Source organism: Scyliorhinus torazame, chromosome 9, assembly GCF_047496885.1.
Source record: "Scyliorhinus torazame isolate Kashiwa2021f chromosome 9, sScyTor2.1, whole genome shotgun sequence".
Classification (NCBI taxonomy): Eukaryota; Metazoa; Chordata; class Chondrichthyes; order Carcharhiniformes; family Scyliorhinidae; genus Scyliorhinus; species Scyliorhinus torazame.
This window is the reverse complement of record NC_092715.1, coordinates 269315597-269342042: the sequence shown is the minus strand read 5'-3', so window position 1 is coordinate 269342042 and position 26446 is coordinate 269315597. Positions and strand designations below refer to the sequence as shown.

The following is a 26446-nucleotide window of genomic DNA, read 5'->3' as shown; positions in this document are numbered from 1 at the left end:
ATGTACTACCCCAACACAATAGGCTCTTATATTATTAAGTAGCCTTTTGTGCGGTACCTTATTGAATGCTTTTTGGGAATCCAAGTATATTACATCTACTGGTTCACCTTCATCTACCCTGCTCATTACCACCTCAAAGAATTCAAACAAAATTTGTCAGGCATGATTGCCCCTTTATTAAAACCATGCTGACTCTGCTTGATTATATAAATACCCAGGATATTTATTGCAGATTTAAAATTGAATTTAAATTCCCCCAGCTGCCTTGGTGGGATTTGAACCCCTGTGTGCCCCAGGGCATTAGTCTGGGCCTCCGGATTACTAGTCTAATGTCTATTACTAAATAATTATGACACCATTGCCCCCAACTAATAATCCAAGACCATAAATTCAAATCCCACTACCAGAGTTTGTGAATTCAGTTAATTAAGTAAATCTGGAATAAAAACACTGGCATCAGTAATGATGACCATAAAGCACTGGATTGCTGCAAATAAACATCTGGTTCACTGATGTCCTTTAGGGATGGAAATCTGCCGACCTTACCTGGTCTGGTCTACATGTGACTCCAGACGTACAGCAAATGACGAGAAAGACACCAATCTGCATCAAAACATCTTCCAATAAGTTCTGCAGTGTTCAAGAAGGCAGCTCATTCTCAAGGGCAACTAGGGATGGGCAATAAATGCCAGCCTTGCCAGTGACTCCCACATCCTGTGAATAAATACATTATAAAAGAGCTCTAAAGGTGCACCAAGCTAGTGACCCAGAGGCCCAGGCTAATCCTCTGGGACACCCAATGAGTTCAAATTCCACCAAGGCCTCTGGTGGAATTTAAATTCAATTAATAAAATCTGGAATAAATACCCTGGAATAAATCCGAACTATCACCAATTGCCTAAAGTGCCATCTGGGTCACGAATGCACTTTGGGGAAGGAAATTTGCTGTCTTTACCCAGGCTGGCCTCTAAATGACCCCAGGCCCAAAACAATGCTGTTGACTCTTTACTGCCCTCTCAGATGATAAGAGATGTGGAGAGGTTCGGGGAGGGAATTCCAGAGCTGTGGTCCGAGACAGCAGACACCAACAATCTCACTGTCTTTTGAGTTCTACAGACGTGATTTTTAAAAAAAACAGGTATCTGTTTTACACTCACCATTGTCTTTTTCACATAAACTTCTTTCCCTCTCGACAATCCAAAATCTGCAATCTTTGCCACATAACTGTCCCCCACAAGAACATTTCTAGCCGCCAAGTCTCTGTGAATAAACTAAACAAATGAGAGAATGCTGTCAATAGATGGGTATCAAATGGGCGTTGTCATGTGAGTGCCCCTTTAAGAAAGGTTTTGACTTATCACATGGCTTGTAGCATGGCTTCAGTGATGTCATTTGTGGGTGGAGCTGGGCTGTGGCTGTCAGGTGAGAGTGGGTTTAGTGCTTTGGTTTTGATTTGTTGCTTTGTACAGCAGAAGGAAAAAGCAGTGTTTCCCTGTTTTCATTAAAGCTGTTCCAGTGAGCTGAAAGCACATTGGGTGTGGCAAACTGCCTTGGTAACTTTAAAGATAAAGTTGCTTTTCGGAAGGCGTTTTGAATCTGCTGGTTGGAACTGGATCAGAAACTTAGGGAAAGGACCAGTCCCATTCATGTGAGATTGCAGAGTGTTGGGACACGCCCGTGAAAGGGGTTTTGGTTTATTGGATTTTGTATTGAATTGGAACAGTTACTAAGGGGGATTCATTAAGAGTTATATACATATATTACTGTAGTTGTGGTTTTTTTTTTTCAAGTTTGTAAATGAGAACAACTTCTTCCTAACTGTTTTATATACGTTAACTACATTCTTATAATAAACTTTGTTTTGATAAAAGCACCAAAGAAGTCTGATGAATCACACCTGAAGTGAAGGCTCTTGTGTTCATCCTAGCCAAATTCAACATAACAGTTATAGGTCAGATGAGCTTCAGAATACACTTTGGACTTTCTAAGCCCTGGCCCATAACAGTGTATTGAAAAAAACGGTAACTGCACCTTCGATCTCTCTCCCAAGCATTTCTTAAAGGATAATGAAAAGGTGAAAAATTAAACCATCTTGAAGTTGATAGAGGTGTCATGAGAATGTCGCTTTAAGAAATGTTTGGCTGCTCATATTATTGCAGTGATGTCAGAGTGTGGGTGGAGCTGGGCTGGCTGTCAGCTTTTTACTTTCGTTTTAGGCTGTTTGCTGCAGGGTGTGTTGTAGTTTCATTTTCAGAGCTGGATAGCTGCAGTCACAGCCAGAAGGTGTATTAGAGTCTCTCTCTGTAACCTAAAGACTGTAAATCGATTCTGGTGATTTAAAACTAGTAACAGTAGTGACTTTAACCTGATGTGCTTCTGGTAAAAGGTGTTTTAAGTCGTATGGATGTCAAAAGGAAAGCTTAAAGGATTACTTAGTGTTGTATTCTTTGGGGGTTGTATTTGAATTGATGGTTGCTAAGATGTTCACTATGTTTTAAAAAGGTTAACTTGAGTTCATAGAATAAACATTGTTTTGCTTTAAAAAATACTTTTCCATTTCTGCTGTACCACACCTGTAGAGTGGGCCGTGTGTTCCCCATACCACAATCTAGTAAAAGTTGTGGGTCAGGTGAACTCCATGATACACTTTGGGGTTCTCTAAACCCTGGCCCATAATAATATAAATGTTGTTCCTTGGATCCTCCTTGAATTCATGTAGAGCCTCACTTCTTGATCGGATTCTTGTAGCTAATAGGATGGGCCACTAATCCAATTGGCCTGGACTGGATTCATACTTTGGTCATGAAGGAGAATGATAGAACATAGAACATACAGTGTAGAAGAAGGCCATTCGGCCCATCGAGTCTGCACCGACCCACTTAAGCCCTCATATCCACCCTATCCCTGTAACCCAATAACCCCCTCCTAACCTTTTTGGTCATTAAGGGCAACTTAACATGGCCAATTCACCTAACCTGCACGTCTTTGGACTGTGGGAGGAAACCGGAGCACCCGGAGGAAACCCACCAGACACGGGGAGAACGTGCAGACTCCGCACAGGCAGTGACCCAGCGGGGAATCGAACCTGGGACCCTGGCGCTGTGAAGCCACAGTGCTAACCACTGTGCTCCCGTGCTGCTGCTGATGTGTGTGTTAACCCCCTGCAATGGCTCAGCTACCCCTCCCCCAAACACACACACCCACCCACACACACACACCCCTCACACACACACACCCCACACGGAACCGCGATTGAAAATAAAATGAACAAAATAATGAGGCAAACGAGACAGAAATCCAAACTGCGTCCAAAAGACACTAGAAGATGATGACATTACAAAAGTGAAGCAAACCTGTTTTTGGCTGAGATAATCCATGCCCTTTGTCACATCAGCTGCGTACTGCAGCAACTGCTGTGAGGAGAGGGTGGAGGCGGTGCCATGGGCAATGGCGTAGGCAGGGTCAGTGTCCAGCACTCTGCTGTTCCGCAAAAATTCCAACAAATTTCCATGTGGTGCAAATTCAATCGCCACATACAAATATCCTGCAAAAGCACAGAAAGCGGACAGAACATTCAGAGTGGAGATTGTGCACAGAAACAAGACGGCACCCAATAGCACAGCTATCTAGGGAAAGGATAAAATATACTTACACCAATAACTCGCTAAATATGTAACACCTTTAATGCAGTAAAATGCTTCACAGGAGTGTATCCAAACAAAATCTGACTGTGAGACACACAAGTGATATCAGCTGATCAGAACTTTGGTCAAAGCTTAAAGGAGCGTGTTAAAAGGGAAGAGCGAGATGAAGAGGTTTAAGGAGGGAATTGCAATGTCGGAGTGATTGAAATCAGGATTGGAAACAGTTAGATCATCCCTCATGCAGGCGTTTATAAATTCAGACAGTCTTGCAGCACAGGAGGAGGCAATGTGGCCCATCGTGCCTGTGCTAGCTCTTTGAAAGTTCTACCCAATTAGCCCCATTCACTGCTCTTCCCCCACAGCCCATACAAACGTTTCCTTTATGCTTATTTCTCCAATTTCCTTTTGAAAGTTAGTTTTGAAGATTCTTCCATCTCCCTTTCAAGCAGAACTCACTGCGTTAAAATAAGCAATCATCTCTCTTTCGTCCTTTTGCTGACCATCTTCAATCTGTGTCCTCTGGTAACTGACATTCGTGCCACAAGAAACAATTTCTCCTTATTTGTTCCAGCAAAACCCTTCATGATTTTGGACACATCGATTAAATCTTGCATCAGCCTTCTGTTGGGTTTCAGATCCTCGAGGTCATTGGCGGGATTCTCCGACGGCGGGATCCTCCAATTCGCCTGTTGGATTCCCAACGACATGGGGATGGCCACAATGGGAAACCCTTGACTGGCTTTGGGAACGGGAATCCCACTGCCGGTGGGGGGTGCGCATCGCCGGAAAACGGGCCAGGCGGGACAGAGAATCCCGCCCCTTGTTCCTGCGCAGATATTTTGAAACCACTTCTCGAATGGAAAAGCAATGTATATAAACGGCAAACAAATCTACACGATACTTGTCCAAGAACTCCCTTGCTGGTCTGTGATATTTTCTTCCAGGCCGAGTTTTCCTTTTATTTATGTGCAGAGTTCTGTAATCTCACAGATTCTTTGTAGAATAGTTCTTCACTTGAGCTGAACAAATCAGCAAGGAAAGAAGAGGAACGGCCCATTGGTGCGCTCAGGATATCAGCCGTGATAAAGTTTTAAAGATTTTTATACTTGACAGACCCTTAAGAAAAAAATATAACTCTCTAGAATTCTGTACATAAAGCTATTAATGAACAGGTATTCATTCTGAAACAGAAATACAAAGCCCGTTAATAGTTTTCAACATTGGTGGAAAACCATAAAAAGCAGGTTTTTCGTATAAACAGTTAATTCTAAACTTTTAACTTCTATTTTTAATGTTCCTGTGCGAATGACAGTTTGAGTGAAACAGAGTTCTAGTCAGAGCGACTTCAACTGATAACAAGTTATCACAGACGCACAGAACACTCAGAAACAGATATTGCTGATCAAGAGGTCCAACAATATCTCTGCTGATGTGGCCCCTGTCATGGATCTGGAAAATTAGGGAGTGAGTTAAGTTATGGAGAGATTTTCTTATCGAAACTGAAGTCCAGCTAATTGGATGAGGTAATACTTAGAAACATGTGGATTCTCGCGTCATCCGAGTGAAGGACAAATGGAAAAAGGGGTGTTGGTATTCAACAAGCCTCTTCCAACAGATCCCCTCAAACTTGAAACCTGTGACATGAGAGATAACGAGAATAGTACCATGCACATGAACTTGGTCAAAATAATAATAATAATAATTAATGATAGCCATCATCATATGTGTTATTAATAATAGTTATTACAGTAAAGGTTTGATTATTACTAATAATAATAGGGCGGCTCGGTAGCACAGTGGTTAGCACTGTTGCTTCATAGCTCCAGGGTCCCAGGTTCGATTCCGGCTTGGGTCACTGTCTGTGCGGAGTCTGCACGTTCTCCCCGTGTCTGCGTGGGTTTCTTCCGGATGCTCCGGTTTCCTCCCACAGTCCAAAGATGTGCAGGTTAGGTGGATTGGCCAGGGTAAATTGCCCTTAGTGACCAAAAAGGTGGGGTGGGGTTACTGGGTTACGGTGATGAGGTGGAGGTGTGGGCTTAAGTCGGGTGCTCTTTCCAAGGTCCGGTGCTGACTCGATGGGCCGAATGGCCTCCTTCTGGACTGTAAATTCTATGATTTCTATGAGTTATCAATGTAGGTTTAATAATGAAAACCAATAAATGTCTTTGAAACCTGTTATTAGTGCAATAACGTATAAATGTCTCAGTATGAATATCTGTTCCTTAACTATATATGGATCAAGAGATGAGCAAAATACAAGACGTGCTCGTAGTGTTGAGAGCACTGGTTATTGGAATTGTACATAAAACACTAGCAGCAGGTCTATCTGATGTGAAAATGAAAATGAAAATCGCTTATTGTCACAAGTAGGCCTCAAATGAAGTTACTGTGAAAAGTCCCTGGTCGCCACGTTCCGGCGCCTGTTCGGGGAGGCTGGTACGGGAATTGAACCCACGCTGCTGGCCCTGTTCTGCTTTACAAGCCAGCTGTTTAGCCCACTGTGCTAAACCAGCCCCTAGTACCTTAACTAGTACCTGTATTGTTTCTCGGCCCTGTGGGTCAGTTTGAACAGATTTATGATAGTGCATTGTGACTATTCACCAATCTGTCATTCCATCAGGAGCAGCATCCACCAAAATAAATGTTGGAATATTTTCCCCTGTACTCTTCTGACCATTTTGAAAGTCAGAAATCATGGGTACTGTATCTGAGAGTTTGATAATCATTCCACACAACAGACTGACACTTGGAGATGTGAAAACCTATACTAACCGTACCAGTGATAAGAAATGTTCCATCACATAGATATTCCTCCATAGAAATGATACAAAAACAAGTGGTATACAGATTGAAGCTATATTGCCTTTCAGAATTTGGAGTATTTCCATCCCATTAACAATTTATATCACAGAATGAGACAGAATATTATGAAGGATCAGTACCCCTGTGCTCACAGGCTCCCAGAAGGTTAATGATATTTGGATGATGTCCAAGTCTGCACAGAACTTCCAGTTCACCAGCAAAGTCCCTGTGATCATCTTTGGAGGCATATTCTACAGGAGAAGTAAGAATCACAGTTAAGGCTGCAGCAAAATTAGTTCCAATAGTACAAGAGGATTTTAACTTTCAATTGTAAGTGCTAAGAATGAACAAATAGCTAAATTTTTGATACCATTTTCTCACTCGCGCACAATCAACAACAAATTTACAAGGTGCCTTTAATGTACCAAAATGCCCTCAGATGCTTTACAGGAGCGATTATCAAATACAATGGGCACTGAGCCACATACAGTGACTATTAGGACAGGCTGGCCAAAAGTCTGATCAAATAACTGGGAGAGTGTTAAAGGAGGAGAGGTAGAGAGATGGCGAGGTTCAGGAAGGGAAATCCAGAGGAATGGCCCAGGCAGCTGAAGGCACGGTTGTCAAAGCTGACGCAAAGGAAACTGGAGATGTGCAAGAGGCCAGAATTGGAGTAGGGCAGCGTTCTCAGAGGGTCGGGGAGCCTTGTAAAGGTCACAGAGATTTGGGGAGCAGGGGGTGTGGTGTGGTCACATAGGCATTTGAATGCAAGATGTTTTTTGTTTTTAGGCTGCAACCAAATTTTGGGATAAACCTTGGACAAAATTCACATCCGTTTGCGTAAAGTTTTAATTCACCTCGACGTTGGGAAATGAAATGAGTTAGCTTCAAGGTTAGCTCCAGCACTCCTTCATCTTGGGAATGCAGTCTGCTCAGAGAGTGGATTACTTTGACAGAGACTGATTTCTTTCAGAGAGACAGGAGTTGAGAGCAGGCTTGCATCTCTCCAGGATAATCCTTGGGTTTCCAGCAAGTGCTGATTAATCTCTCAGATATTGCCAGGAGCAAAAACCCAGGAAAAGAATCATGGGGATTTTAAAGGAAAATTATTTCAAAACTATTAATTACAAAAATATTAGGTACGGGAAAGAAAATCCCACTTGACTGGTCATCAGGAATCAACCAATTAGATAATAAAGATTCTGGGCGCTATCTACTGGCCACATTGCGCTTGAGCGAGAGCGGAGAGAGTAGATCCCAGGAGAGACCTCCCACAGGCTTCCCGGCAACCTGTCTGCCCCAGATCTTGCAAAGCATCTGTGGTGATATGCATCACTGTAAATACACAAGGGGTTAATGTAAATACACTAAGTAAACACTAGAGGGAGCACCAGAGACATCATGACATGCAGACATACAGCGAATGAACACATAGAATAGGACACGACCAATGGGCGGTCACGACACCCAGAGGTGACACTACCACAAGGAGGCAACCTATATAAAAGGACAGGGCACTCATGCTCTCTCTCTTTCCACAGGCGACACTCAGAGAGAAGGACAGGGGCAGATCCAAAGCATCACACCCACCACATGGCTTAGAGCAGACCGGTTAGTTAGACTGAGTTACTATAGCAAGATTAGCAGGAGAGTCGAACTCAAGTAGGAGAATTGTGAACTGTTCAATAAATGTGTTAAACCTATCTCCAAGTCTGAACCTTCCTTTGTCAGAGCATACATCAAGGAAGCAACTTATGCTACATGAAGAAGCATAACACAACAGCATCGGAATCAGAGTCCCCTCCAAAATGGGCGTGAACAAATGGCACATGCGTGAATAGGCTTTAAACCTACTGAGGGAGCTTACCCAGTATCTGCCTTCCTCCCAGGATCTACTCCTCAGGGACGAACAGTCAGACGCCCTTCAGTACTACTCCACACAAATGTGGACCTGACGGAACGGCACCTGAGGCATCACCCAGACCATTGGAGGTACAGGGGTGGCCAGGGACAGTGCAGGGTGGCCCCCCTGGCCCTCCCTCCTGGAAGGTGGACACCTTGGCACTGTGAGGCTGGCAGGAGCACTGCATGCCAGTGCAAGAGTACCCAGGTGCTAAGGTGGTACTATTAGACCATAAGACCATAAGACATAGGAGCGGAAGTACGGCCATTCAGCCCATCGAGTCCACTCCACCATTCAATCATGGCTGATTTCAACTCCATTTACCCGCTCTCTCTCCATAGCCCTTAATTCCTCGAGAACTCAAGTATTTATCAACTTCTGTCTTAAAGACACTCAACGTCCTGGCCTCCACCGCCCTCTGTGGCAATGAATTCCACAGACCCACCACTCTCTGGCTGAAGAAATTTCTCCTCATCTCTGTTCTAAAGTGACTCCCTTTTATTCTAAGGCTGTGTCCCAGGGTCCTAGTCTCCCCTGCTAATGGAAACAACTTCCCTACATCCACCCTATCTAAGCCATTCATTATCTTGTAAGTTTCTATTAGATCTCCCCTCAACCTCCTAAACTCCAATGAATATAATCCCAGGATCCTCAGACGTTCATCGTATGTTAGGCCTACCATTCCTGGGATCATCCGTGTGAATCTCCGCTGGACCCTCTCCAGTGCCAGTCTGTCCTTCCTGAGGTGTGGGGCCCAAAATTGCTCACAGTATTCTAAATGGGGCCTAACTAGTACTGCCAATAGTCAGGGCCTGAGGGGAGCCATGCCATGAAAGGAGGGTAGAGGGGGGTATGAATGGTGTGGGTTGGTGCAGGGCAGATAAGTGGGGGCCTCTGGGATGTTGGAGGGGTGACGGGTGGGGGCTCTGGTAGGGGGGAGCCTGTAAGGGGGCATGGGTGGTCCTAAACAGGGCGGGGGCATGGACCTCATAACAGGGTGACCTTAGTTGGGGGGGGGGGGTAATGCCAATGCGTGTGGGGGGTGACATTGCCCATTGGTGGGGGTGGACCCACAACTCACTTAGAGATCGGAGCACCCTTTCAAAATGGCGGCCGATTAGTATGGGCTAAACTGGTGAGAAACTCTCCAGGGCCCAAAAAGGTGACTAAATGTCATTAAATAGCAGTGCGGAACTCGCCGCCAGAGCCGACGGGAAACTCCCTGAAAAACCCACCACAAATGACACTTAGAATCGCGCCCTCTATTCTCTTTTCGATTAGCCGTGGAGTGGGGGTGTTCAGTGAGGATGGACATGGTCAGGTGAGCAATAGGGGGCAGTGTGGAGGAGGGGCCATCAGAGGAGGCTGTTTAGCACAGGGCTAAATCGCTGGCTTTTAAAACAGACCAAGGCAGGCCAGCAGCACGGCTCGATTCCCGTACCAGCCTCCCCGAACAGGCGCCGGAATGTGGCGACTAGGGGCTTTTCACAGTAACTTCATTTGAAGCCTACTTGTGACAATCAGTGATTTTCATTTCAGAGGCAAGAGGTCATGTGGTAAAACATCCAGGAATACATTGAGCCAGAGTTGGCAACCTGATTGAGGGTTTGCATTGAGGTATAAACAAAGAAGTGAGCTAGGCGGCAGATCGTCTAGTTTATTCTTTGGCCATAAAGTCAGAGTTTGACTTAAAATCAAATTAAGCTGGAGAGAGAAAACTGTAATAAAGGTGAAATTAATTATGCTGACAGTTAATGGCGAAGAACTTGTACAAAGCAATGTCCCTGGATTTTGTTATTCTAGAATAACATTGAGGATACCAGCACTTGCAATTATAATGGGATGAATCTGACATGAGGGATTGGATTCTCCGAGCCTCCACGCTGAAATCACGTCCGGCAGGAGGGCTCAGAATGGCCGCTTACACGGAAATCAGGACCGGCGCTGTGGAAACGATTCTAAGAATCGCTTGGAAGTCTCTCGCGCGCGATCTACGTGGCGTGGGTAGGGGGCCATTGACAGAGGCCCCCCCCCCCCACGATTCTCCACGCAAAACGGGCCGAATTCCCGACAGCGTGCTGCTAACCACATTTCGGCCGTCGTGAACCTCGGGTGGTGGCTGCGGACTCAGTTCACGGCCGCCCTGGTGGGGAGCGGGGGGGGGGGGGGGGGGGGGATCGATCACCGGGGCGTGGCCTCATGGACGGCCAGGGGAACGATCGGGCGGCGCCCCATCTCTGGAGAATCCAGCCCCAGGGGACTGCACCTGTACACTTAAATATGCAAACCTGAAGTTGCTGTTTGAATTTCCCTGTTCCTGAAAAAGCTGCTCTCCTCATCTCATCGTGTGAAGATGTAATACTTCCCCATCCAGCTACCCACAGACATACCACAAAATGTTAGGCTGATACATTCAAACATAAGTGGACTTTGTTCAGAGTGAAAATGTTTTAATTTCTTCCACACAACCTCTCTGCCCCCGCAAATTTACTTTCATGAGTTTGGAATCTCGTCCTTCAGGTTTTAATTGTTGTTTGAGATTAAGGGTGGGATTTTCCACGCGACCGGCCATGCGGAAGACAGCTTGCCATTGGCTGGTGGCGAGATCTTCTGGTTCCGCCATTGCCAGCGGGGCTCCCCGCTGAACCTGTGGTGGGGGTGCGCCGTCGGGGGGGCTGGAAGATCCCGCCAGAGTGAACGGCTGGAAAATCCCACCCTAAGTATTTGATATATCTTTCTCCTGTAACGGTTTCTCTTCATCCAACCTTTCTTTGTCTCTATTTTGATTCCTGGTCATGCTTTAACGCTGAATTAATTATTCTGATACTTCTAGGTGCCTCAGTGAAGATTTTTCAATCTGAATGGTTAAGGAGACTTAACATGCCCTGCTCATACGCGCCACAGGTACCTTGCAGAGGGCACTGGACACTTACTGCTGCATGCTGACTGCAAATTGGTGCCCAAAAGGCAACACTAAGCCAGGGCAATGAACAGCAAAGGCCATCCCTTCACTGCTGATCACAAATCCTGGGCCAGAAGTTTTAAATCCACCCTCTCCCCTACCTCGCCTCTGCAATGCCTTTTCAGGCCCATTACCCTATCTGACCTGCTTTGTCTCCTCCTCCTTGGAGAGCTAGATAATTGTGGTGCTCCCTCAACCAAATGACTAGTGGCTTTAACCAAATCTCAATGATGCATAAAATATCGAGGAAATGGTTCTGGCAACTGACCACTTCCACCAGGGATGAATGGACTCACCTCCTGCTCAATGTAAGCAGTCACTTCAAACTAAACATTTTCTTATAGGAAAGATATAAAAATCAACATGTATAGCAAGGGAAGGGGTGAGGTTCGCGTGTTAAAACTGTATTCATAAGCAGTCTGGTAAGGTATGGTGTCGGTGATGTCTATCGTCAACAGATATGAAATAAAGATTTAGACGAAACCTATTTTCTCTGGTGGGGAGACCAGGATAAGGCGGGGGAAAACCTTAAAATCCAAGCCAGTCATTCGGGGTGATGTCAGGAAACACTTCTTCAAATCTGGGGGAGCAGAAATCTGGAACTCACACCTCTAAAAGGCTGATAAGCTGGCGATCAATTGGAAACTTCAACACTGAGGTTGTTAGGGTTTTATTAGGTAAGGGCGTTAAGGTTACTGAGGCAAGGTGGGTAGATGGGATTATAATTTAGAACAACCATGATCTAAATGAATGGTGGAACAGGCTCGATGGGCTGAATGGCCCTCCTGTTTCAATGTTCCTATATAACGAAGGAGTCTTACCTTTCATTCTTTTAATGGCAGCGTTCATCTTGTGTCCATCCTTCTTAATTCGAGCCTTCAAGACTTGTCCAAAATTCCCTTCACCAATAATGTCTTCAAATTTGATATCATCCCACTGGAGCACAGGATAAACAATTGGCATTCGCAACTGCGGCTTCGGTTTTTTGGTCAAAGTGAGGGTCCCTGAATTAAACTGAATAATAGGTTCCTCCCGCTTCAAAGCAAAAAATAAAAGCAGGTTACGTGTCATTCTACAAGAAAGATAATTTAAAATTATTCAAATTATTCAGAGTCGCCATGGGAATTTTCTTTTTGAGGCTGCGATCCAGCTGCCACTTAAACTGGCCCATTTGCCTGTATTAGGGTTTATCTTGTCTTCACTGATGGGTCACCATTGCCAGGAAGGAGCACCAAAAGGCAAGGCCCAACGATGTTGCACTGGGGATAGAGTACAGCACCAAAAGGGGTGATGGAAACTCACGTCTTCTCTGATGGGCTCCACTGAGATTGAGGCCTTCAACAGCCAGGCACCAGGCCTAACTTGAAGGATGCTACATAGGCCTCACCCTCAATTAGTAAAAATGAGGATCTTTCCTGCCGTGTCTTGGACTCTGTCACCACATTGGGCAAGGAGCCCCTGGATGGCGGTGTGGAGAGCAAAGGCGTTTAAGGGAATCCTTTTGGGGAAGGAGAGAAAAGTGGCCAATGGCAATTCTGGTATGGCAGAGTGGACGTCTCCATCTACCCCTGCCAACTGATGCTCCCTGATTTTGCGTGGCATGGTGGGGTGATTTCAGGAAGCGCTTCTTCACACAAAGAGCAGTGGAAATCAGGAACCCCGTTCTCCAAAACTCTGTTGAGGCTGGGAACCAATTGAAAATGTCAACAGTGAGAGGAATACATTTTCGTTGAGTAAGTGGATCAAGGGTCTTGTAACCAAGGTCGGTCGACAGGGTTAAGATACAGCTCAGCCATGATCTAATTGAGTAGCAGAACAGGCTTGAAGGGCTGAATGGCCTTCTCATGCTCCTAGAGTGAATGATTGGATGACAAAAACATTTCACTTCAGTGGCCATGGCCGGACACACCTAGTGAACATTAATTTATATTTTAAGTTGAGTCCCAAGAGATAATTTTGTATAACTTTATTATTGGAAGGATCTCGACTATATCTCACTGTAGGAGCAACAGTGATGTCAACCCAGCAATGTTTGGTCTTGTGATCGTACCGAGCTGTTTTGGAACGCTTGTACCATCCTCCGTTGGAAGTTGTTCCTCTTGAAGTGAAGGACAATGTAAAAGGCCAATAGGATTGTCATACAGGTCATCCCTGCTGATCCCAGGATGGCATAGAGCAGCAGCCGCCCCGCTTGCTGTCGCCTGTAGTATTCTGCTGGAAAAAGACGGCATCAATGCTTAGATAGATCTCAGGGACGTTGCACTTTAAGGCGATAATTAGATATTCTTACAGCACAGCAGGCGATCATCCAGCCAATTTTGCTGGTTCTGGATCTTTAACAGAGCTCTCTAATCAGTGCCACTCACTCTGCTCTTTCTAAATAGAGCTGCAAAATTCTTCTTTTCAATTCTTTATCCAATTCCCTTTTGAAAGTTATTATTCAATCTGCTCCTTGTCTTGTTCTTTGCCTTTTCTTGTTTTTTAGAAACTATTTTATTGAAGCATTTGTAATTTTCACAATTGAACAATTGACATTTCTAAAACAACCGCGCGGGTCGACGCACAGAATACCCCCTAAAATAACAGCAAACAATAAACCAAGTCCCCCACTTCCCCCGCCCTATCCCCAATTACCCCTATACTAAATTCCCTGTCCTTATTTAACATTACCATGCCTCCTATTTTCCTCCTCCCCCCCCCCCCCCCCCCTGCCTTTTTCCCTCCCCCCTTACAGCTGACGTTCAGTTTTTGTTAAACAAATCGATGAACGGCTGCCAACTCCGGGCGAATCCCTGGATTGATCCTCTCAGAGCAAACTTGATTTTCTCCAGACTGAGAAACTCTACCATATCGCTGACCCACACTCCTGACTTCGGGGGCTCCGAGTCCCCCCATCCCCACCCCCCGCTTTTGCTCCCTGATCCTCCGACACCCCAAATATTGCTAATTCTGGACTCGGAGTTACCTTCCAGGACTTCCGACATAACACCTGCGAATCCCTGCCAGAATTCCCTCAGTTTCGGACATGCCCAAAACATATGGACATGGTTGGCCGGGCTACCCCCACACCGCCCACATCTGTCCTCTACCTCCTCGAAGAACCTACTCATCCGGGCTAACGTCATGTGGGCCCTGTGGACCACCTTGAACTGGATCAAGCTGAGTCCAGCACAGGACGAGGATGCATTTACCCTTTTCAAGGCTTTTTCCCACAGTTCAGTTTCCAGCTTCCCTCCTAGCTCCTCTTCCCACGTCCTCTTCACCTCTCTGATAGGGGCCCCTTCCGACTCTAACAATTCCCTGTATATGTCCGAAACCGTCCCACCTCCAACCCCTGTTTTTGACAGCATTTTATCCTGTAGTCCCCTCGGGGGTAGGTGAGGAACACTTGGGACCTGTCTACGTACAAAGTCCCGCACTCAAAGGTATCGAAACCCGTTCCCACCCGGCAAATCAAACTCCTCCTTTAATGTCTCCAAGGTCGGGAAGCCCTCCTGGATGAATAGATCCCCAAACCTCTCAATCCCTGCCTGCTGCCATACCTTAAAGCCCCCATCCAGCCCCCCCGGGACAAACCGGTGATTGTCACAGATCGGTGACCACACTGACACCCCCTCCAGTCTTGTGTGCTGCCTCCATTGCCCCCACACCCTCGGGCTGCCACCACCACAGGACTTGTGGAGTACCGAGCCGGCGAGAAAAGTCTCAGTAAAGGCTCCAGACCCGTACCTTTGCAGGATATTGCCTCCATCCGCTCCCAGACCGACCCCTCCCCCACTACCCACTTACTGACCATCGATATGTTGGCTGCCCAGTAATAGTTAATAATATTTGGGAGAGCCAAGCCCCCTTCCCCGCGGGCCCGTTCCAGGAGTGTCCTCCTTACTCTCGGGGTTTTACCCGCCCATATAAACCTCGATATCGCCGCATTCATACTTCTGAAAAAAGCCTTTGGGACAAAAATTGGGAGACACTGAAACAAGAAAAGCAGCCTCAGAAGGACCGTCATCTTCACCGTCTGAACCCTCCCCGCCAGCGTCAGTGGGAGCATGTCCCATCTACAAAAATCCCTTCTCATTTGATCCACTGCTTTGCCCAAATTTAACTTGTGAAGCGGCCGCCAATCCTTGGCCACTTGAATCCCAGATACCTAAAACTCTTCCCAACCACATTAAAAGGCAGCTCCGTCAGCCTCCTTTCCTGCCCCCGTGCCTGGATCACAAACATCTCGCTTTTTCTCATGTTTGACTTGTAGCCTGAAAATCGCCCGAATTCTCCTAATACCTCCATGATTTCAGTCATTCCCTCCCACCGGGTCCGTGACATAAAGCAACAAATCGTCCGCACAGAGAGAGACCCTGTGCTCCCCCCCCCCCCCCCCCCCCCTCACTATTCCCCTCCAGGTATTCACTGCTCTCAGGGCCATTGCTAAGGGTTCTATGGCCATGACAAACAGTAATGGGGAGAGCGGGCATTCCTGCCTTGTCCCCCAACAAAGGCTAAAGTATTCTGACCGAACTCGGTTAGCTCTTACATTTGCCACCGGGGCCTGGTACAGTAGCCGGACCCACTCCACAAATCCCTGCCCAAACCCAAACCTGCCTAAAATATCCCATAGATACTTCCACTCCACTCGGTCGAAAGCCTTCTCCGCGTCCATGGCAACTACCACCTCAGCCTCGCGCCCCTCCGCTGGCATCATAATTACTTTAAGAAGCCGTCTAATGTTGGATGTCAGGTGCCTGCCCTTTACAAATCCTGTCTGATCCTCCCCAATTATCTCCGGGACACAATCCTCTATTCGAGTGGCCAGGATCTTTGCCAATAATTTGTCATCTTCATTCAAGAGGGAGATTGGCCTGTACGATCCACAGCTCTCCGGATCCTTGTCACGCTTCAGGATGAGAGAAATTGATGCCTGTGATAACGTTGGGGGGAGTACTCCCAGCTCCTTGGACTCGTTGAAAGCCTTAACCAGGAGCGGCCCCAGTAACCCAGAGAACTTCTGATAAAATTCCATTGGGAACCCATCAGGTCCCGGGGCTTTACCCGATTGCATTTCCCCCAGTCCATTATCACCTCCCCAAGCCCAATCGGGCCCCCAAGGGCCTCCACCAGATCCTCATTTACCTTCGGGAACTCTAGCCTCTCCAGGAATTGATTCATGCCCTCCTCCCCAACCGGGGGTTCCAACTCATAAAGCTGGCTATAAAATTCCCGGAACACTTCATTCACCGCCCCCGGGTCCGTCACCGTCTTCCTCCTCAAATCCTTTATTTTCCCTATTTCCCTCGCCACCTCCTGTTTCCTCAGCTGATGTGCCAGCATCCTGCTAGCTTTCTCCCCATGTTCATATATTGCCCCCTTTTACCCTCCTCAGCTGACCCTCCGCCTTTCCTGTGGAAAGGAGTCCAAACTCCATTTGAAGTCTCCAACGCTCCTTCAGGAGCTCCTCATTTGGAGACTCCGAGTATCTCCTGTCCATCTGTCAGATTTCTCCTACCAACCTGTCCGGCTCCGACCGCTCAGTTTTATCCCTGTGGGCTCAAATCGAAATACATTCCCCTCTAATGACCGCTTTCAGTGCCTCCCAGACCACCCCAGCTGCAGTCTCTCCCGTGTCATTGATCTTTATGTACCCCCGAATGGCCTCTCTCACTCGCTCACAGATCTCCTCATCCGCTAACAGCCCTGTATCTAGTCTCCACTGTGGGCGCTGGGGCATTCCCGTGTCTGCCCGTAGGTCTATCCAGTGTGGTGCATGATCTGAGACCACAATTGCTGAGCACTCAGTGTCCTCAACCCCTGCGAGCAGTGTTTTATCGAGCACGAAGAAATCTACCCTGGAGTACGCATTACGTACACGGGAGTAGAATGAATATTCCCTGCTCCTTGGTCTCTCAAATCTACACGGATCCACCCCTCCCATGCGTTCCATGAACCCCCGCAGTTCCTTTGCCATTGCTGATAGCTTCCCCGACCCAGCACTCGACCGGTCCAGCCTCAGGTCCAGGACCGTATTAAAGCCACCCCCCCCATGATCAGCCAGTGGGGGTCAAGGTCTGGGATCTTTCCCAGCAACTTTCTGATAAACGCGACATCATCCCAGTTTGGGGCATATATATTCACCAGCATCACTGGCACTCCCTCTAGCTTCCCACTAACCATAATAAATCTGCCTCCCGGGTCTGCCTCTATCCTCCCCACCTCGAATGTCACCCCTTTTTGAATCAGGATAGCCACCCCCCTTGTTTTAAAGTCCAGTCCTGAATGAAACACTTGCCCGACCCATCCATTCTTTAATCTAATTTGTTCTCCCAGCTTCAAGTGTGTCGGGGGGGGTTTTGCCCCCCCCCCCCCACCGTGTCGGTCAACCATGACCTTTCCTAGGCCAGCTCCTAGCCCGTGTTCCACACCTCACTTGATCCGACCCTCGCGGTGACCGCCATCTGATCTCCATCTCCAGTCTCCTAACTGTCCCTTACCCATCAGCAGTACCCCTCTCCCACCCCCCCCCCCACTTATTCTTTCCTCAGCTCTCCTCCCACTTTGCTCCCATGAACCAGCGATCCAGCTAGCTCAGCATCTCCCACCCTCTGGCATCAAAACGTCTGCCGACTGCCAGATTCCATCACACCTAGCAATAACACAAGCACTCAACACAGTAACAACAATCCCAAAAGGCAAACATACCCTCCCACAACGCGCAGGCAATGAGGCAAACCCCTCCCCCTTTAACCGATTCTTATCAGTCCTATCGCCTTCAAACAGAATCCAACACAAAGGATGAAGCTTCAAGCAGCTTAAGTGAAATTATGCACGCAAGAATCAACCATCCTTCTTGCAGAAACTAAAACACCCCATCGCATCTTAAAAGTTCTTCCCTCTATCCAGTACATAAAACAATAAATCAAAATCAAATTACACAAAAAGAGAGGAAAGAAAAAAAAATTAAAACACCAAAACCCTTTTCTTCTCTAACATCGCAATTTAACTCACAGAATTAAAAGACCAAAATTTTAAACAAGAGTGTCCCTTCCCCCAAACTCAGACCACCACCGTTTGAGTTTAAAAGTCGTTACACCAGATTGCCAGGTTCTACCCCTCCCCCTTTGACCGATTCTTATCAGTCCCATCACCTTCAAAGAGAATCAAACACAATCGAAGAAGCTTCGAGCAGCTTAATCAAAATTATGCCGGCAAGAATCAACCATCTTTCTGACAGAGACTAAATCAAAATCAAATGACACAAGACGAGAGAAAAGAAAACAGAGAAAAACACGTTTTTATTTTAAAAATAAAACACCCAAACCCTTTTCTTCCCAAACATCGCAACTTAACTGACAGAATTAAAAGACTGAAATTTTAAACAAGACAAAGCGGAACACAGAACCATTTTTCTCTCCTCTCCGCCACTCCGTCCCGTCCCTCAAACTCAGCCCACCACAGCTAGAATTTAAGAGTCCTTGAGCCAGATTATTGTCTTTCATGAAAGTAACCACCTCTTCCAGAGAATTCAAGTACAGCTCCCGGTTCTCATAGGTCACCCAAAGACGCGCCGGGTATAACAGTCCGAATTTAATGTCTTTCTCAAACATGGCCGCCTTAACTTTGTTGAAACTTGCTCTCCTCTTTGCGAGTTCTGGTCCCCAGTCTTGATACACCCGGATCTCTGATTCTTCCCACATGTACTGTTTCATCTGCCTGGCCCACTTCATGATATGCTCCTTGTCGAGGAATCGATGTAGGCTCGCCACCATGGCCCTCGGGGGCTCACGACCCTGGGGTTTACGTATGCCTGTGCGCACGGTCCACCTCCAGCAGCTTGTCAAACACATCGGCCCCGACCATCTCCCGCAACATCTTCCCCACATACGTACCGGCATCTGATCCCTCCTTCCCCTCTGGCAGCCCGACGATTCGGATATTTTGTCCGCGAAACCGGTTCTCCAAGTCTTCCACTTTATCAAGCAGTCGTTTCTGGCTGTCCTGTAGTATGCTAATTTGCAAAGCCATTGCAATGGACTCCTCCTCTCGTTCAGTCCCCAGCTCCTGCAGCTTTAGAATCTCCTGTCCCTGGGTCGTCATTTTCTCCTCCATCCGGTCAACCACCTCCTTAATCGAGGCTATCATCTGGGTTACACCTTCTGCATACTCCTTGCGATGCTGGGCGAACTTCTCATCCAGGAACTCGACCCATTGCTCCATCGACCAGTGAGCTGGCGTGGACACGCTTTATCTCGTTATCATTGAGCTCGATGACCTCTGATTCCTGCTTTCACTCATCTTTTGGTTTCTCCTTTATCGACTCTTATTTGGACACAATTCCATAAATTGAGGGTCACCTCCTTTCCCTCTCCCTTCGATCAACTTATGTTGAGAAATTTTCTGAAAAATCCGGCTTAAACACCATTAAAAAAAACACTAAGGGCGAGAGCGGCTTATTGTGCGACCGTTTACTCCATTGCCACCACCGGAAGGCCCCCACCCGCCCCTCCCTCGTCTTTTCAGGCAGTGCCTCCCAGATCACAACACCTCGCTGCGTAAAAACAAATTTCTCCTTCCCTCCACCCCCCCCGTCCTTTTGCCAATTGTATTCAATGTGTCTCCTTCCTATCACCAGCCCTCCTGCCACTGCAGACACTCCCTCCTTATCCGCTATATAAAAATGCTTCATAACTTTGTCTCAGCTCCAAGGAGGAAGCTCCTAGCATCTCCAATCCCTCCACATAATTGTTCATCCCTGATACCATTCTAGTTAATCTCTCAAAGAAATCGACATTGGGCATAGCGAATAAATGTGTAACTTGCGAGCTGTAGGCGAGGATCCAACTGCCGATCGTAGCACATTGAAAATGAAGAAAGTCTCTGTGATCACCGAGGACCAGAGGCTGCTCTCTCCTTTTGATAGCCGACTGGTGGTGATTTAACCTAAGTCACCGCACCTCAGGCGAGGGGCGAGGTTGAGAAGCTGGGGCCTTCATGAATAATCTCACCACGTATGAGAATTTCACCTGCACTATCAACTGGGAATCAAACAATATAAGAGGAACCGAGGGAGAAAAATTCAGGCGCTGTCCAGGAAAATATTCTCAACCAATTAGTGACAAACCCAACGAGAGGAGATGCAATTCTAGACCTCGACTTGGGGAACAAAGAAGGGCAAGTGGGTAAAGTGACAGCTGGCGACCGTATCGGGGACAGTGATCACAATTCAGTTAGATTCAGTATTACCATGGAAACAGACAGAGATAAAGCAGCAGTAAATATTTTGAATTAGAGAAAGGCAGATGTTGCAGAAATGAGAAGGGACTTGGCTGAGGTGGACTGCTAGAGGATAAATCAATGGAAAACCAGCGGGAAGATCCTAAATGTACAAAGTAGACAAGCCCCTTGCAGAATAATAGTGGTACTGCCAAATCTAGACCCTCTGGTTATCTAGAGGTACGCAGGGGAAGATCAAACAGAAAAAGAAAGTGTATCATAGGCACAAACACATAGACAGATAGTCTAGAAGAGTATAGGAACTGTAGAGATGAAGCAAAAAAGGAAATAAGGAAATCAAAGAGAGGCCATGAAAAAAGATTAGCAAGTAACGTTAAAGAAAACCCAAAGATGTTTTACCCAAATATGTTAATGGTAAAAGGTTAGTTAAGGAAGAAGTGGGGCCTATCAGAGATGAAGAGGGGAACTTGTGTGTAGATGCAGAGGCTGTGGGAATGGTTTTAAATGAATATTTTGTCTCGTGTTTACAAATTAACGGGATGATGCAGATACAGTAGTCCAGGAGGAAGACTGTGAGATATTGGGTGGGATAATCATAAAAAAAGAGGAAGCACTGAAGAGTTGGAATCCTTGAAAGTTGATAAGTCACCAGGGCCAGATGGATTGTTTCCGAGGCTACTGACGGTGGTCAGGGAGGAGATAGCAGATGCTCTGAGGGTGATTTTCCAATCCTCACTAGATACAGGGGGGGTACTAGAGGATTTGAGAAATGCAAATGTTGTACCATTGTTTAAAAAGGGATCGAAGGAAATGCCAAACAATTATAGGTCAGTAAGCCTTATGTGTGCAAATTAGTAGAATCAGTGCTAAGATATAGGATTAACTGTCACATAGAAAGGCATGGACAGCGATGGTCAGCATGTGTTTGTTAAAGGAAAGTCTTGCCTCACAAATTTGATCGAATTCTTTGAGGAAGTGACAAGAAGGTTTGATGAAGGTAGTGCAGTGGATGTGGTATATATGGATTGTAGCAAGATGTTTGACAAAATCCCATATGTCCACATTGGTCAAGAAAGTGAAGGCCCATGGGATCAGCGGGCAATGTGCAAAACTGGATAAAACGTTGGCTTAGCAACAGGAAACAAAGGGTAATGGTCGATGGTTGCCCTTGTAAATGGAATGTTGTTTCAATGGTGTTCCACAGGGCTCGGTGTTGGGACCCTTACTGTTTGTGTTATATATTAATGATTTGAACGTGAACGTGGGAGACACGATTGGTAAATTTGCAGACCACACAAAGATTGTCCAAGTGGTGGACAGTGTGGAGGATAGCTATAATCTCCAAAATGATTTAGATGGATTGGTGGAGTGGGCGATAAAGTGGCAGTTGGATGTTAACACCGAGAAGTGTGAGGTCATGTATTTAGGGAGATCGAACAGTTGTCGGGAATACACAATAAATGGGAATGTACTAAGAGGGGTAGATGAAGTTAGAGATCTTAGTGCACAAGTGCACAGGTCCCAAAAGGCAGCAGTTCAAATAGACAAGGTTGTAAAGAAAGCATATGGAATTGAAGGGAACTGGCTATTTCTGATAGATGATTTAGCCATTTTTAATGTAGATACTAAAGCCCAGTTTAAAATGGATTTCAAACTGGGTTTCACCATAAAACTTCAAGCATAACTTAGATTACAAAAACACACAGCTTGCAGGATTTGCAGTGGCAAAGCATAGAATTTGAAACATTTAAAAGCTAGCTGAAGCTTATGCAACATTTTACTGGAAGGTTAAATTGACATTATAAAATATCCATTGTTCTAATGAACAGAATTGCAAAAGTTATGCAGCCATACCACAATCTAATCAAGGTTACCATAACAACATGAATCCACTATTGTTCAGAATACAGATAATAGTGCAGTCAGCTGTGAAACCAGTAAAAACTAGAATTGATTAAAAGTATAAAACATATTCCAACACATAGAAAGTACCCAAAGATGCAAAATATCCGCATATACGTTGCATATTGATGATTGACAACTGACCATCCAACCAAATGCATTTGAGACCCATCCAAGCCAATCAGCACATTGCAGAGGTAGGGACAGATGGAGTCAGACTGATAACATTCTCCTTAAACATAGAGGTCCGGGCAGACATTTTCATTCCGGAATCGCTCTTTATCTTTTTGCTTAACTATTCGCTATCCTTATTTCGTATTTTCATATTTCCATTCTAACTCTTGAAGTCTGAGCAAAGAAACCGTTACTGTATTTTGAAAGTTAAATCTGTTGTAAACCATTAAGCCAATTATTTCTCTTAAAGTCTTTTGCTGGCAAGGGCTTTATTGAGAATATTTGATTTGTATCCACAAGAAGATTTCAGTCTCTCAATTATAATCAATAGACACAATAAAATATTTTTACTTCGCATCTGAGAAGTGTAACTTAAAGTCTACTGAGTTTTGAAGTGTATACGAGACTACACTTAAACCGCACGGTAGATTCCTACAGGAATGCTCTCCTTCATTGGCAGAGGTATAGAATATAAAAGTAAAGATATGGAGCTGAATTCTCTGATTTTGGCGTGTGAACGGTGGCGTTTTACGCCCGAACAAATGGCATAAAACGGCCACTGATCCTCCGTTTGGTGCGGGGCTAGCAGCCGAGCAGTATAGAGCACCTGGCTGTAGCTGCCGATGCAGCCCGGAGAATTTCCGGGTCCGTGGCCCTGCATGCGCACAGCGGCAGCCTGTAGCGGCCGTGCTGTGTTATATGGCGGCGGCCGCTCGCGGGACCAGGCCCCCGAAATAGTGCCCCCCTTTTGGCCGGCTCACATGCCCCGGACCATCCCCCGACAGTGGCCCCAGCCCCTGCCAAAGTCCCCCCTGCCCGTGGATTGGCCCTCCCCCGAGTGTGGCGGCGCTGGACTGAGTCCGCAGCCGCCACGCTGAGTTCCCGACGGATGGGACCATGGAAGACCCCACACTGTCGGGAACCTGACCGGTCGGGGGCAGAGCATCAGGTAATATCCTGAGGTTGGCACTACGGCGTGCGCCGCTTTGGAGGGGGCGGCGCATCGCGAAAGCGGCGCCACGCCCGATTCGGTCGTGGACGGGGATTCTCCGGCCGATCGCCAAACGCAATTTCGCCGTCAGCGACCAGAGAATCAAGCCCATAATGTTAGAATTGTATAAAACACTGATGAGGCCACAACTGGAGTATTATGTGCAATTCCTCTGGAGGGAGTGGAGAGGACGTATACAAGAATGTTGCCAGGCTAGAAAAGTATAACTACGAGGAAAGGTTGGTCAGCTTGGGGTTATTTTCCTTGGAACAAAGAAGGCTGAGGGATGACTTAAATGAAGTGCACAAAATTATGAGCGTAGGAGATAGAGTGGGCAGGATAAAATTGTTTGCCTTGGTGGAGAGTTCTAGAACCAGGGGGTCTAGATTCAAGATAAGTGCCAGAAGGTGTCGAGGGGAAATGAGCAAGAACCTTTTTACACAGAGGGCAGTGGGAGCCTGGAATTCGCTGCCCGAGTTGGTGATGGAGGCAGAGACCCTGAACTCTTAAAAACTACTTAAAAAGTACCTGGATGTGCACCTTAAGTGCTGAACGATACAGGGCGATGGACCGGGTGCAGGAAGGGGGCATTAGAAAGGGCGCCTGGGTGTCCTCGGGCTGGCATGGACAAGATAGGTCAAATAGCCTCTTTCTGTGCTGTACCTTTTCTATGGTTCTATGTTGGCGTCGCTCCACACCACAAACCAGCCAACTGAGCTAACCGACCCCACATTATACTGGTTGTAAATAGCAATCTAGATATTAAGTCATGTTTAGGGGATATTAATATCAGTTTGTAAATTCATGCACTGATTTAACAAAGTGATTATTTTTTAACCTAATGGACTAAAGCATTAAACTAACCAATTATTGAGGTTACTGAACCTATTGTGAATTCTAAACGATAAACTATAGAGACAAGAAAGACATTAGGACTAAAAATGGATTTGCAAAACAAGTGCTATCTGCCAACAATTTCACAACTTCCTACCAGCACAAGGAACACTCGACAACCCTCTCGCAATACAAACATCAAATAATAATGATTAAGGGCAGCACACTGGCGCAGTGAGTAGCACTGTTGCCTCACGTGCCGAGGACCCGGGATCGATCCCGGCCCCGGGTTACTGTACGTGTGGAGCTTCCACATTCTCCTTGTGTCTGCGTGGATTTCACCCCCATAACCCAAAGAGGTGCAGGGTAGGTGGAATGGCCACGCTAAATTGCCCCTTAATTGGAAAAAAATAATAATAATTAAACCATATTGGGGTGATATTGAGTGCACTGACAGAAGCTCTTACATCTGCTGTCAACCCACAGATGGATGGAACATAATTATATTGTCAACACATGAAATGATTGTAACCAAGAGTTGCTTTGGGAACAGGAGTAATTTTGCCTTATGTTATATTATTTCAGAAAGAAGCTCTTGCTCCACATTGACAACAGTAAATGTCCTTGTCAGGTCAGTCAGCATGGTCACAGAAACTTGTAACCTAATAGCAAAAGTACCTTTTATTTATTTTCTATAGGAGGCAACAATCAAATTCAAGTAATAAAAGCAGAACAAGGTCAGTTAATATTTTATAAACGTGAAGTAACACAGACATGCGTATCAAATAGGCTTTGTAATTTCTTAGGTTTATCTATGACATATATATTCACAAATACATGTTCATAAGTGACACATTTAGCACTGAAAGTTGTACCTGCAGATTCTGGCAGTGTATGTAGTTCCATGGTCGGGTTAGGATCACTCTTTCCCATGTTATTCTTTGCGTAGATTTCCACCAGGTACGGTGACTTTGCCTCCAGCCCTCGCAGCTGGAATTCTGAAACAAAGTTATCCCTCACGTTGATTTCTGTCTCCTGCGTGTAATCCTCCACCCCGTAGATTTTGTAACGTATGACGATCGATGATATTGAGTTGCCGTCCTCGATCAACCAGGAGATAAAAGCCGAGGAGTCGGATATATTAAAAATCTTGATGTTGGTCGGAGCAGGAGGCTTTTCTGTCAAAAACAATAGGACCTTGGTGTTAACCCCACTGAGCTCTCCTCTCAATCCAGCTTCTGGGAGGAGCCCACATTGACAACAGAACACTGTTAAAGTGGAGGCCAATATCAGCCCTTCTATCCCTCTCTCCCTCATTTTATTATCCAGTATCCCCTGAAATATATCTACACGGACTCCCACATTCTCACCACTCTCTGGCTAGAGAAGTTTCTCCTGAATTCCCGATTGGATTTATTGGTGACTATTTTGTATGGATGATCCACATTGGTGGATTCTCTACAAGTGGAAACATTCTTTCTACCTCTATCCCAATCAAAACTCTTCCATAATTTTGAGGAGAGGTCACTCCTCAAGCCCACTCTTTTCTAGAGGACATCACTGAACACAAGTTCCGGGAGCAGTCAGTGGGCAGGGAATGACTTACTGTCGCTGTATGTCCACGATGTCACAACGTCACACCATTCTCCCACCGAATTGGTTTGAGCTCGCATCCGACACTGATACTGCTGCTTAGGCTCCAGGCCCACGATTTCCAGGCTGGATAGGTTCCCGGGCACCTCCAGGGTGGTGGGCTTCCCTTTGCTGTCATTGGCTGCTTGGCACTCTACGTGGTAGGTGATCTCCTCCTGGCCCCCGGGGACTAGCTGCCATGTCAGCCGAAGGGAGGTTTGGCTTCTGGGAAGAACTTTAAAGCCCAGTGGAGCAGGAAGAGCTAGAACACACGGAAGAGTATTTTACCACTGATGGCATGGATTTATTAACAATTCTACTGTTCATTACCAAAGATGAAATGCAAATGATTAAAATTAAGAATGCAGACCCTTTTA

At 46.2% G+C, this 26446-nt stretch overlaps 1 protein-coding gene across 2 annotated transcripts in view; it reads right to left on the bottom strand.

The window, feature by feature from the left end:
• tek (TEK tyrosine kinase, endothelial) overlaps positions 1-26446 on the bottom strand; it is a 148976-nt gene that overhangs the window by 16573 nt on the left and 105957 nt on the right. Inside the window, exons 12-18 of one of the 2 annotated variants that reach the window (XM_072517482.1) lie at positions 26044-26331; positions 25313-25615; positions 13362-13525; positions 12133-12346; positions 6587-6697; positions 3354-3544; positions 1158-1271 (exon numbers count right to left, since the gene is read on the bottom strand). In XM_072517482.1, the coding sequence (XP_072373583.1) occupies positions 1158-1271; positions 3354-3544; positions 6587-6697; positions 12133-12346; positions 13362-13525; positions 25313-25615; positions 26044-26331 (1385 nt within the window). The remainder of the gene's footprint in view (positions 1-1157; positions 1272-3353; positions 3545-6586; positions 6698-12132; positions 12347-13361; positions 13526-25312; positions 25616-26043; positions 26332-26446) is intronic. The other variant, XM_072517483.1, reaches the window with a different exon arrangement.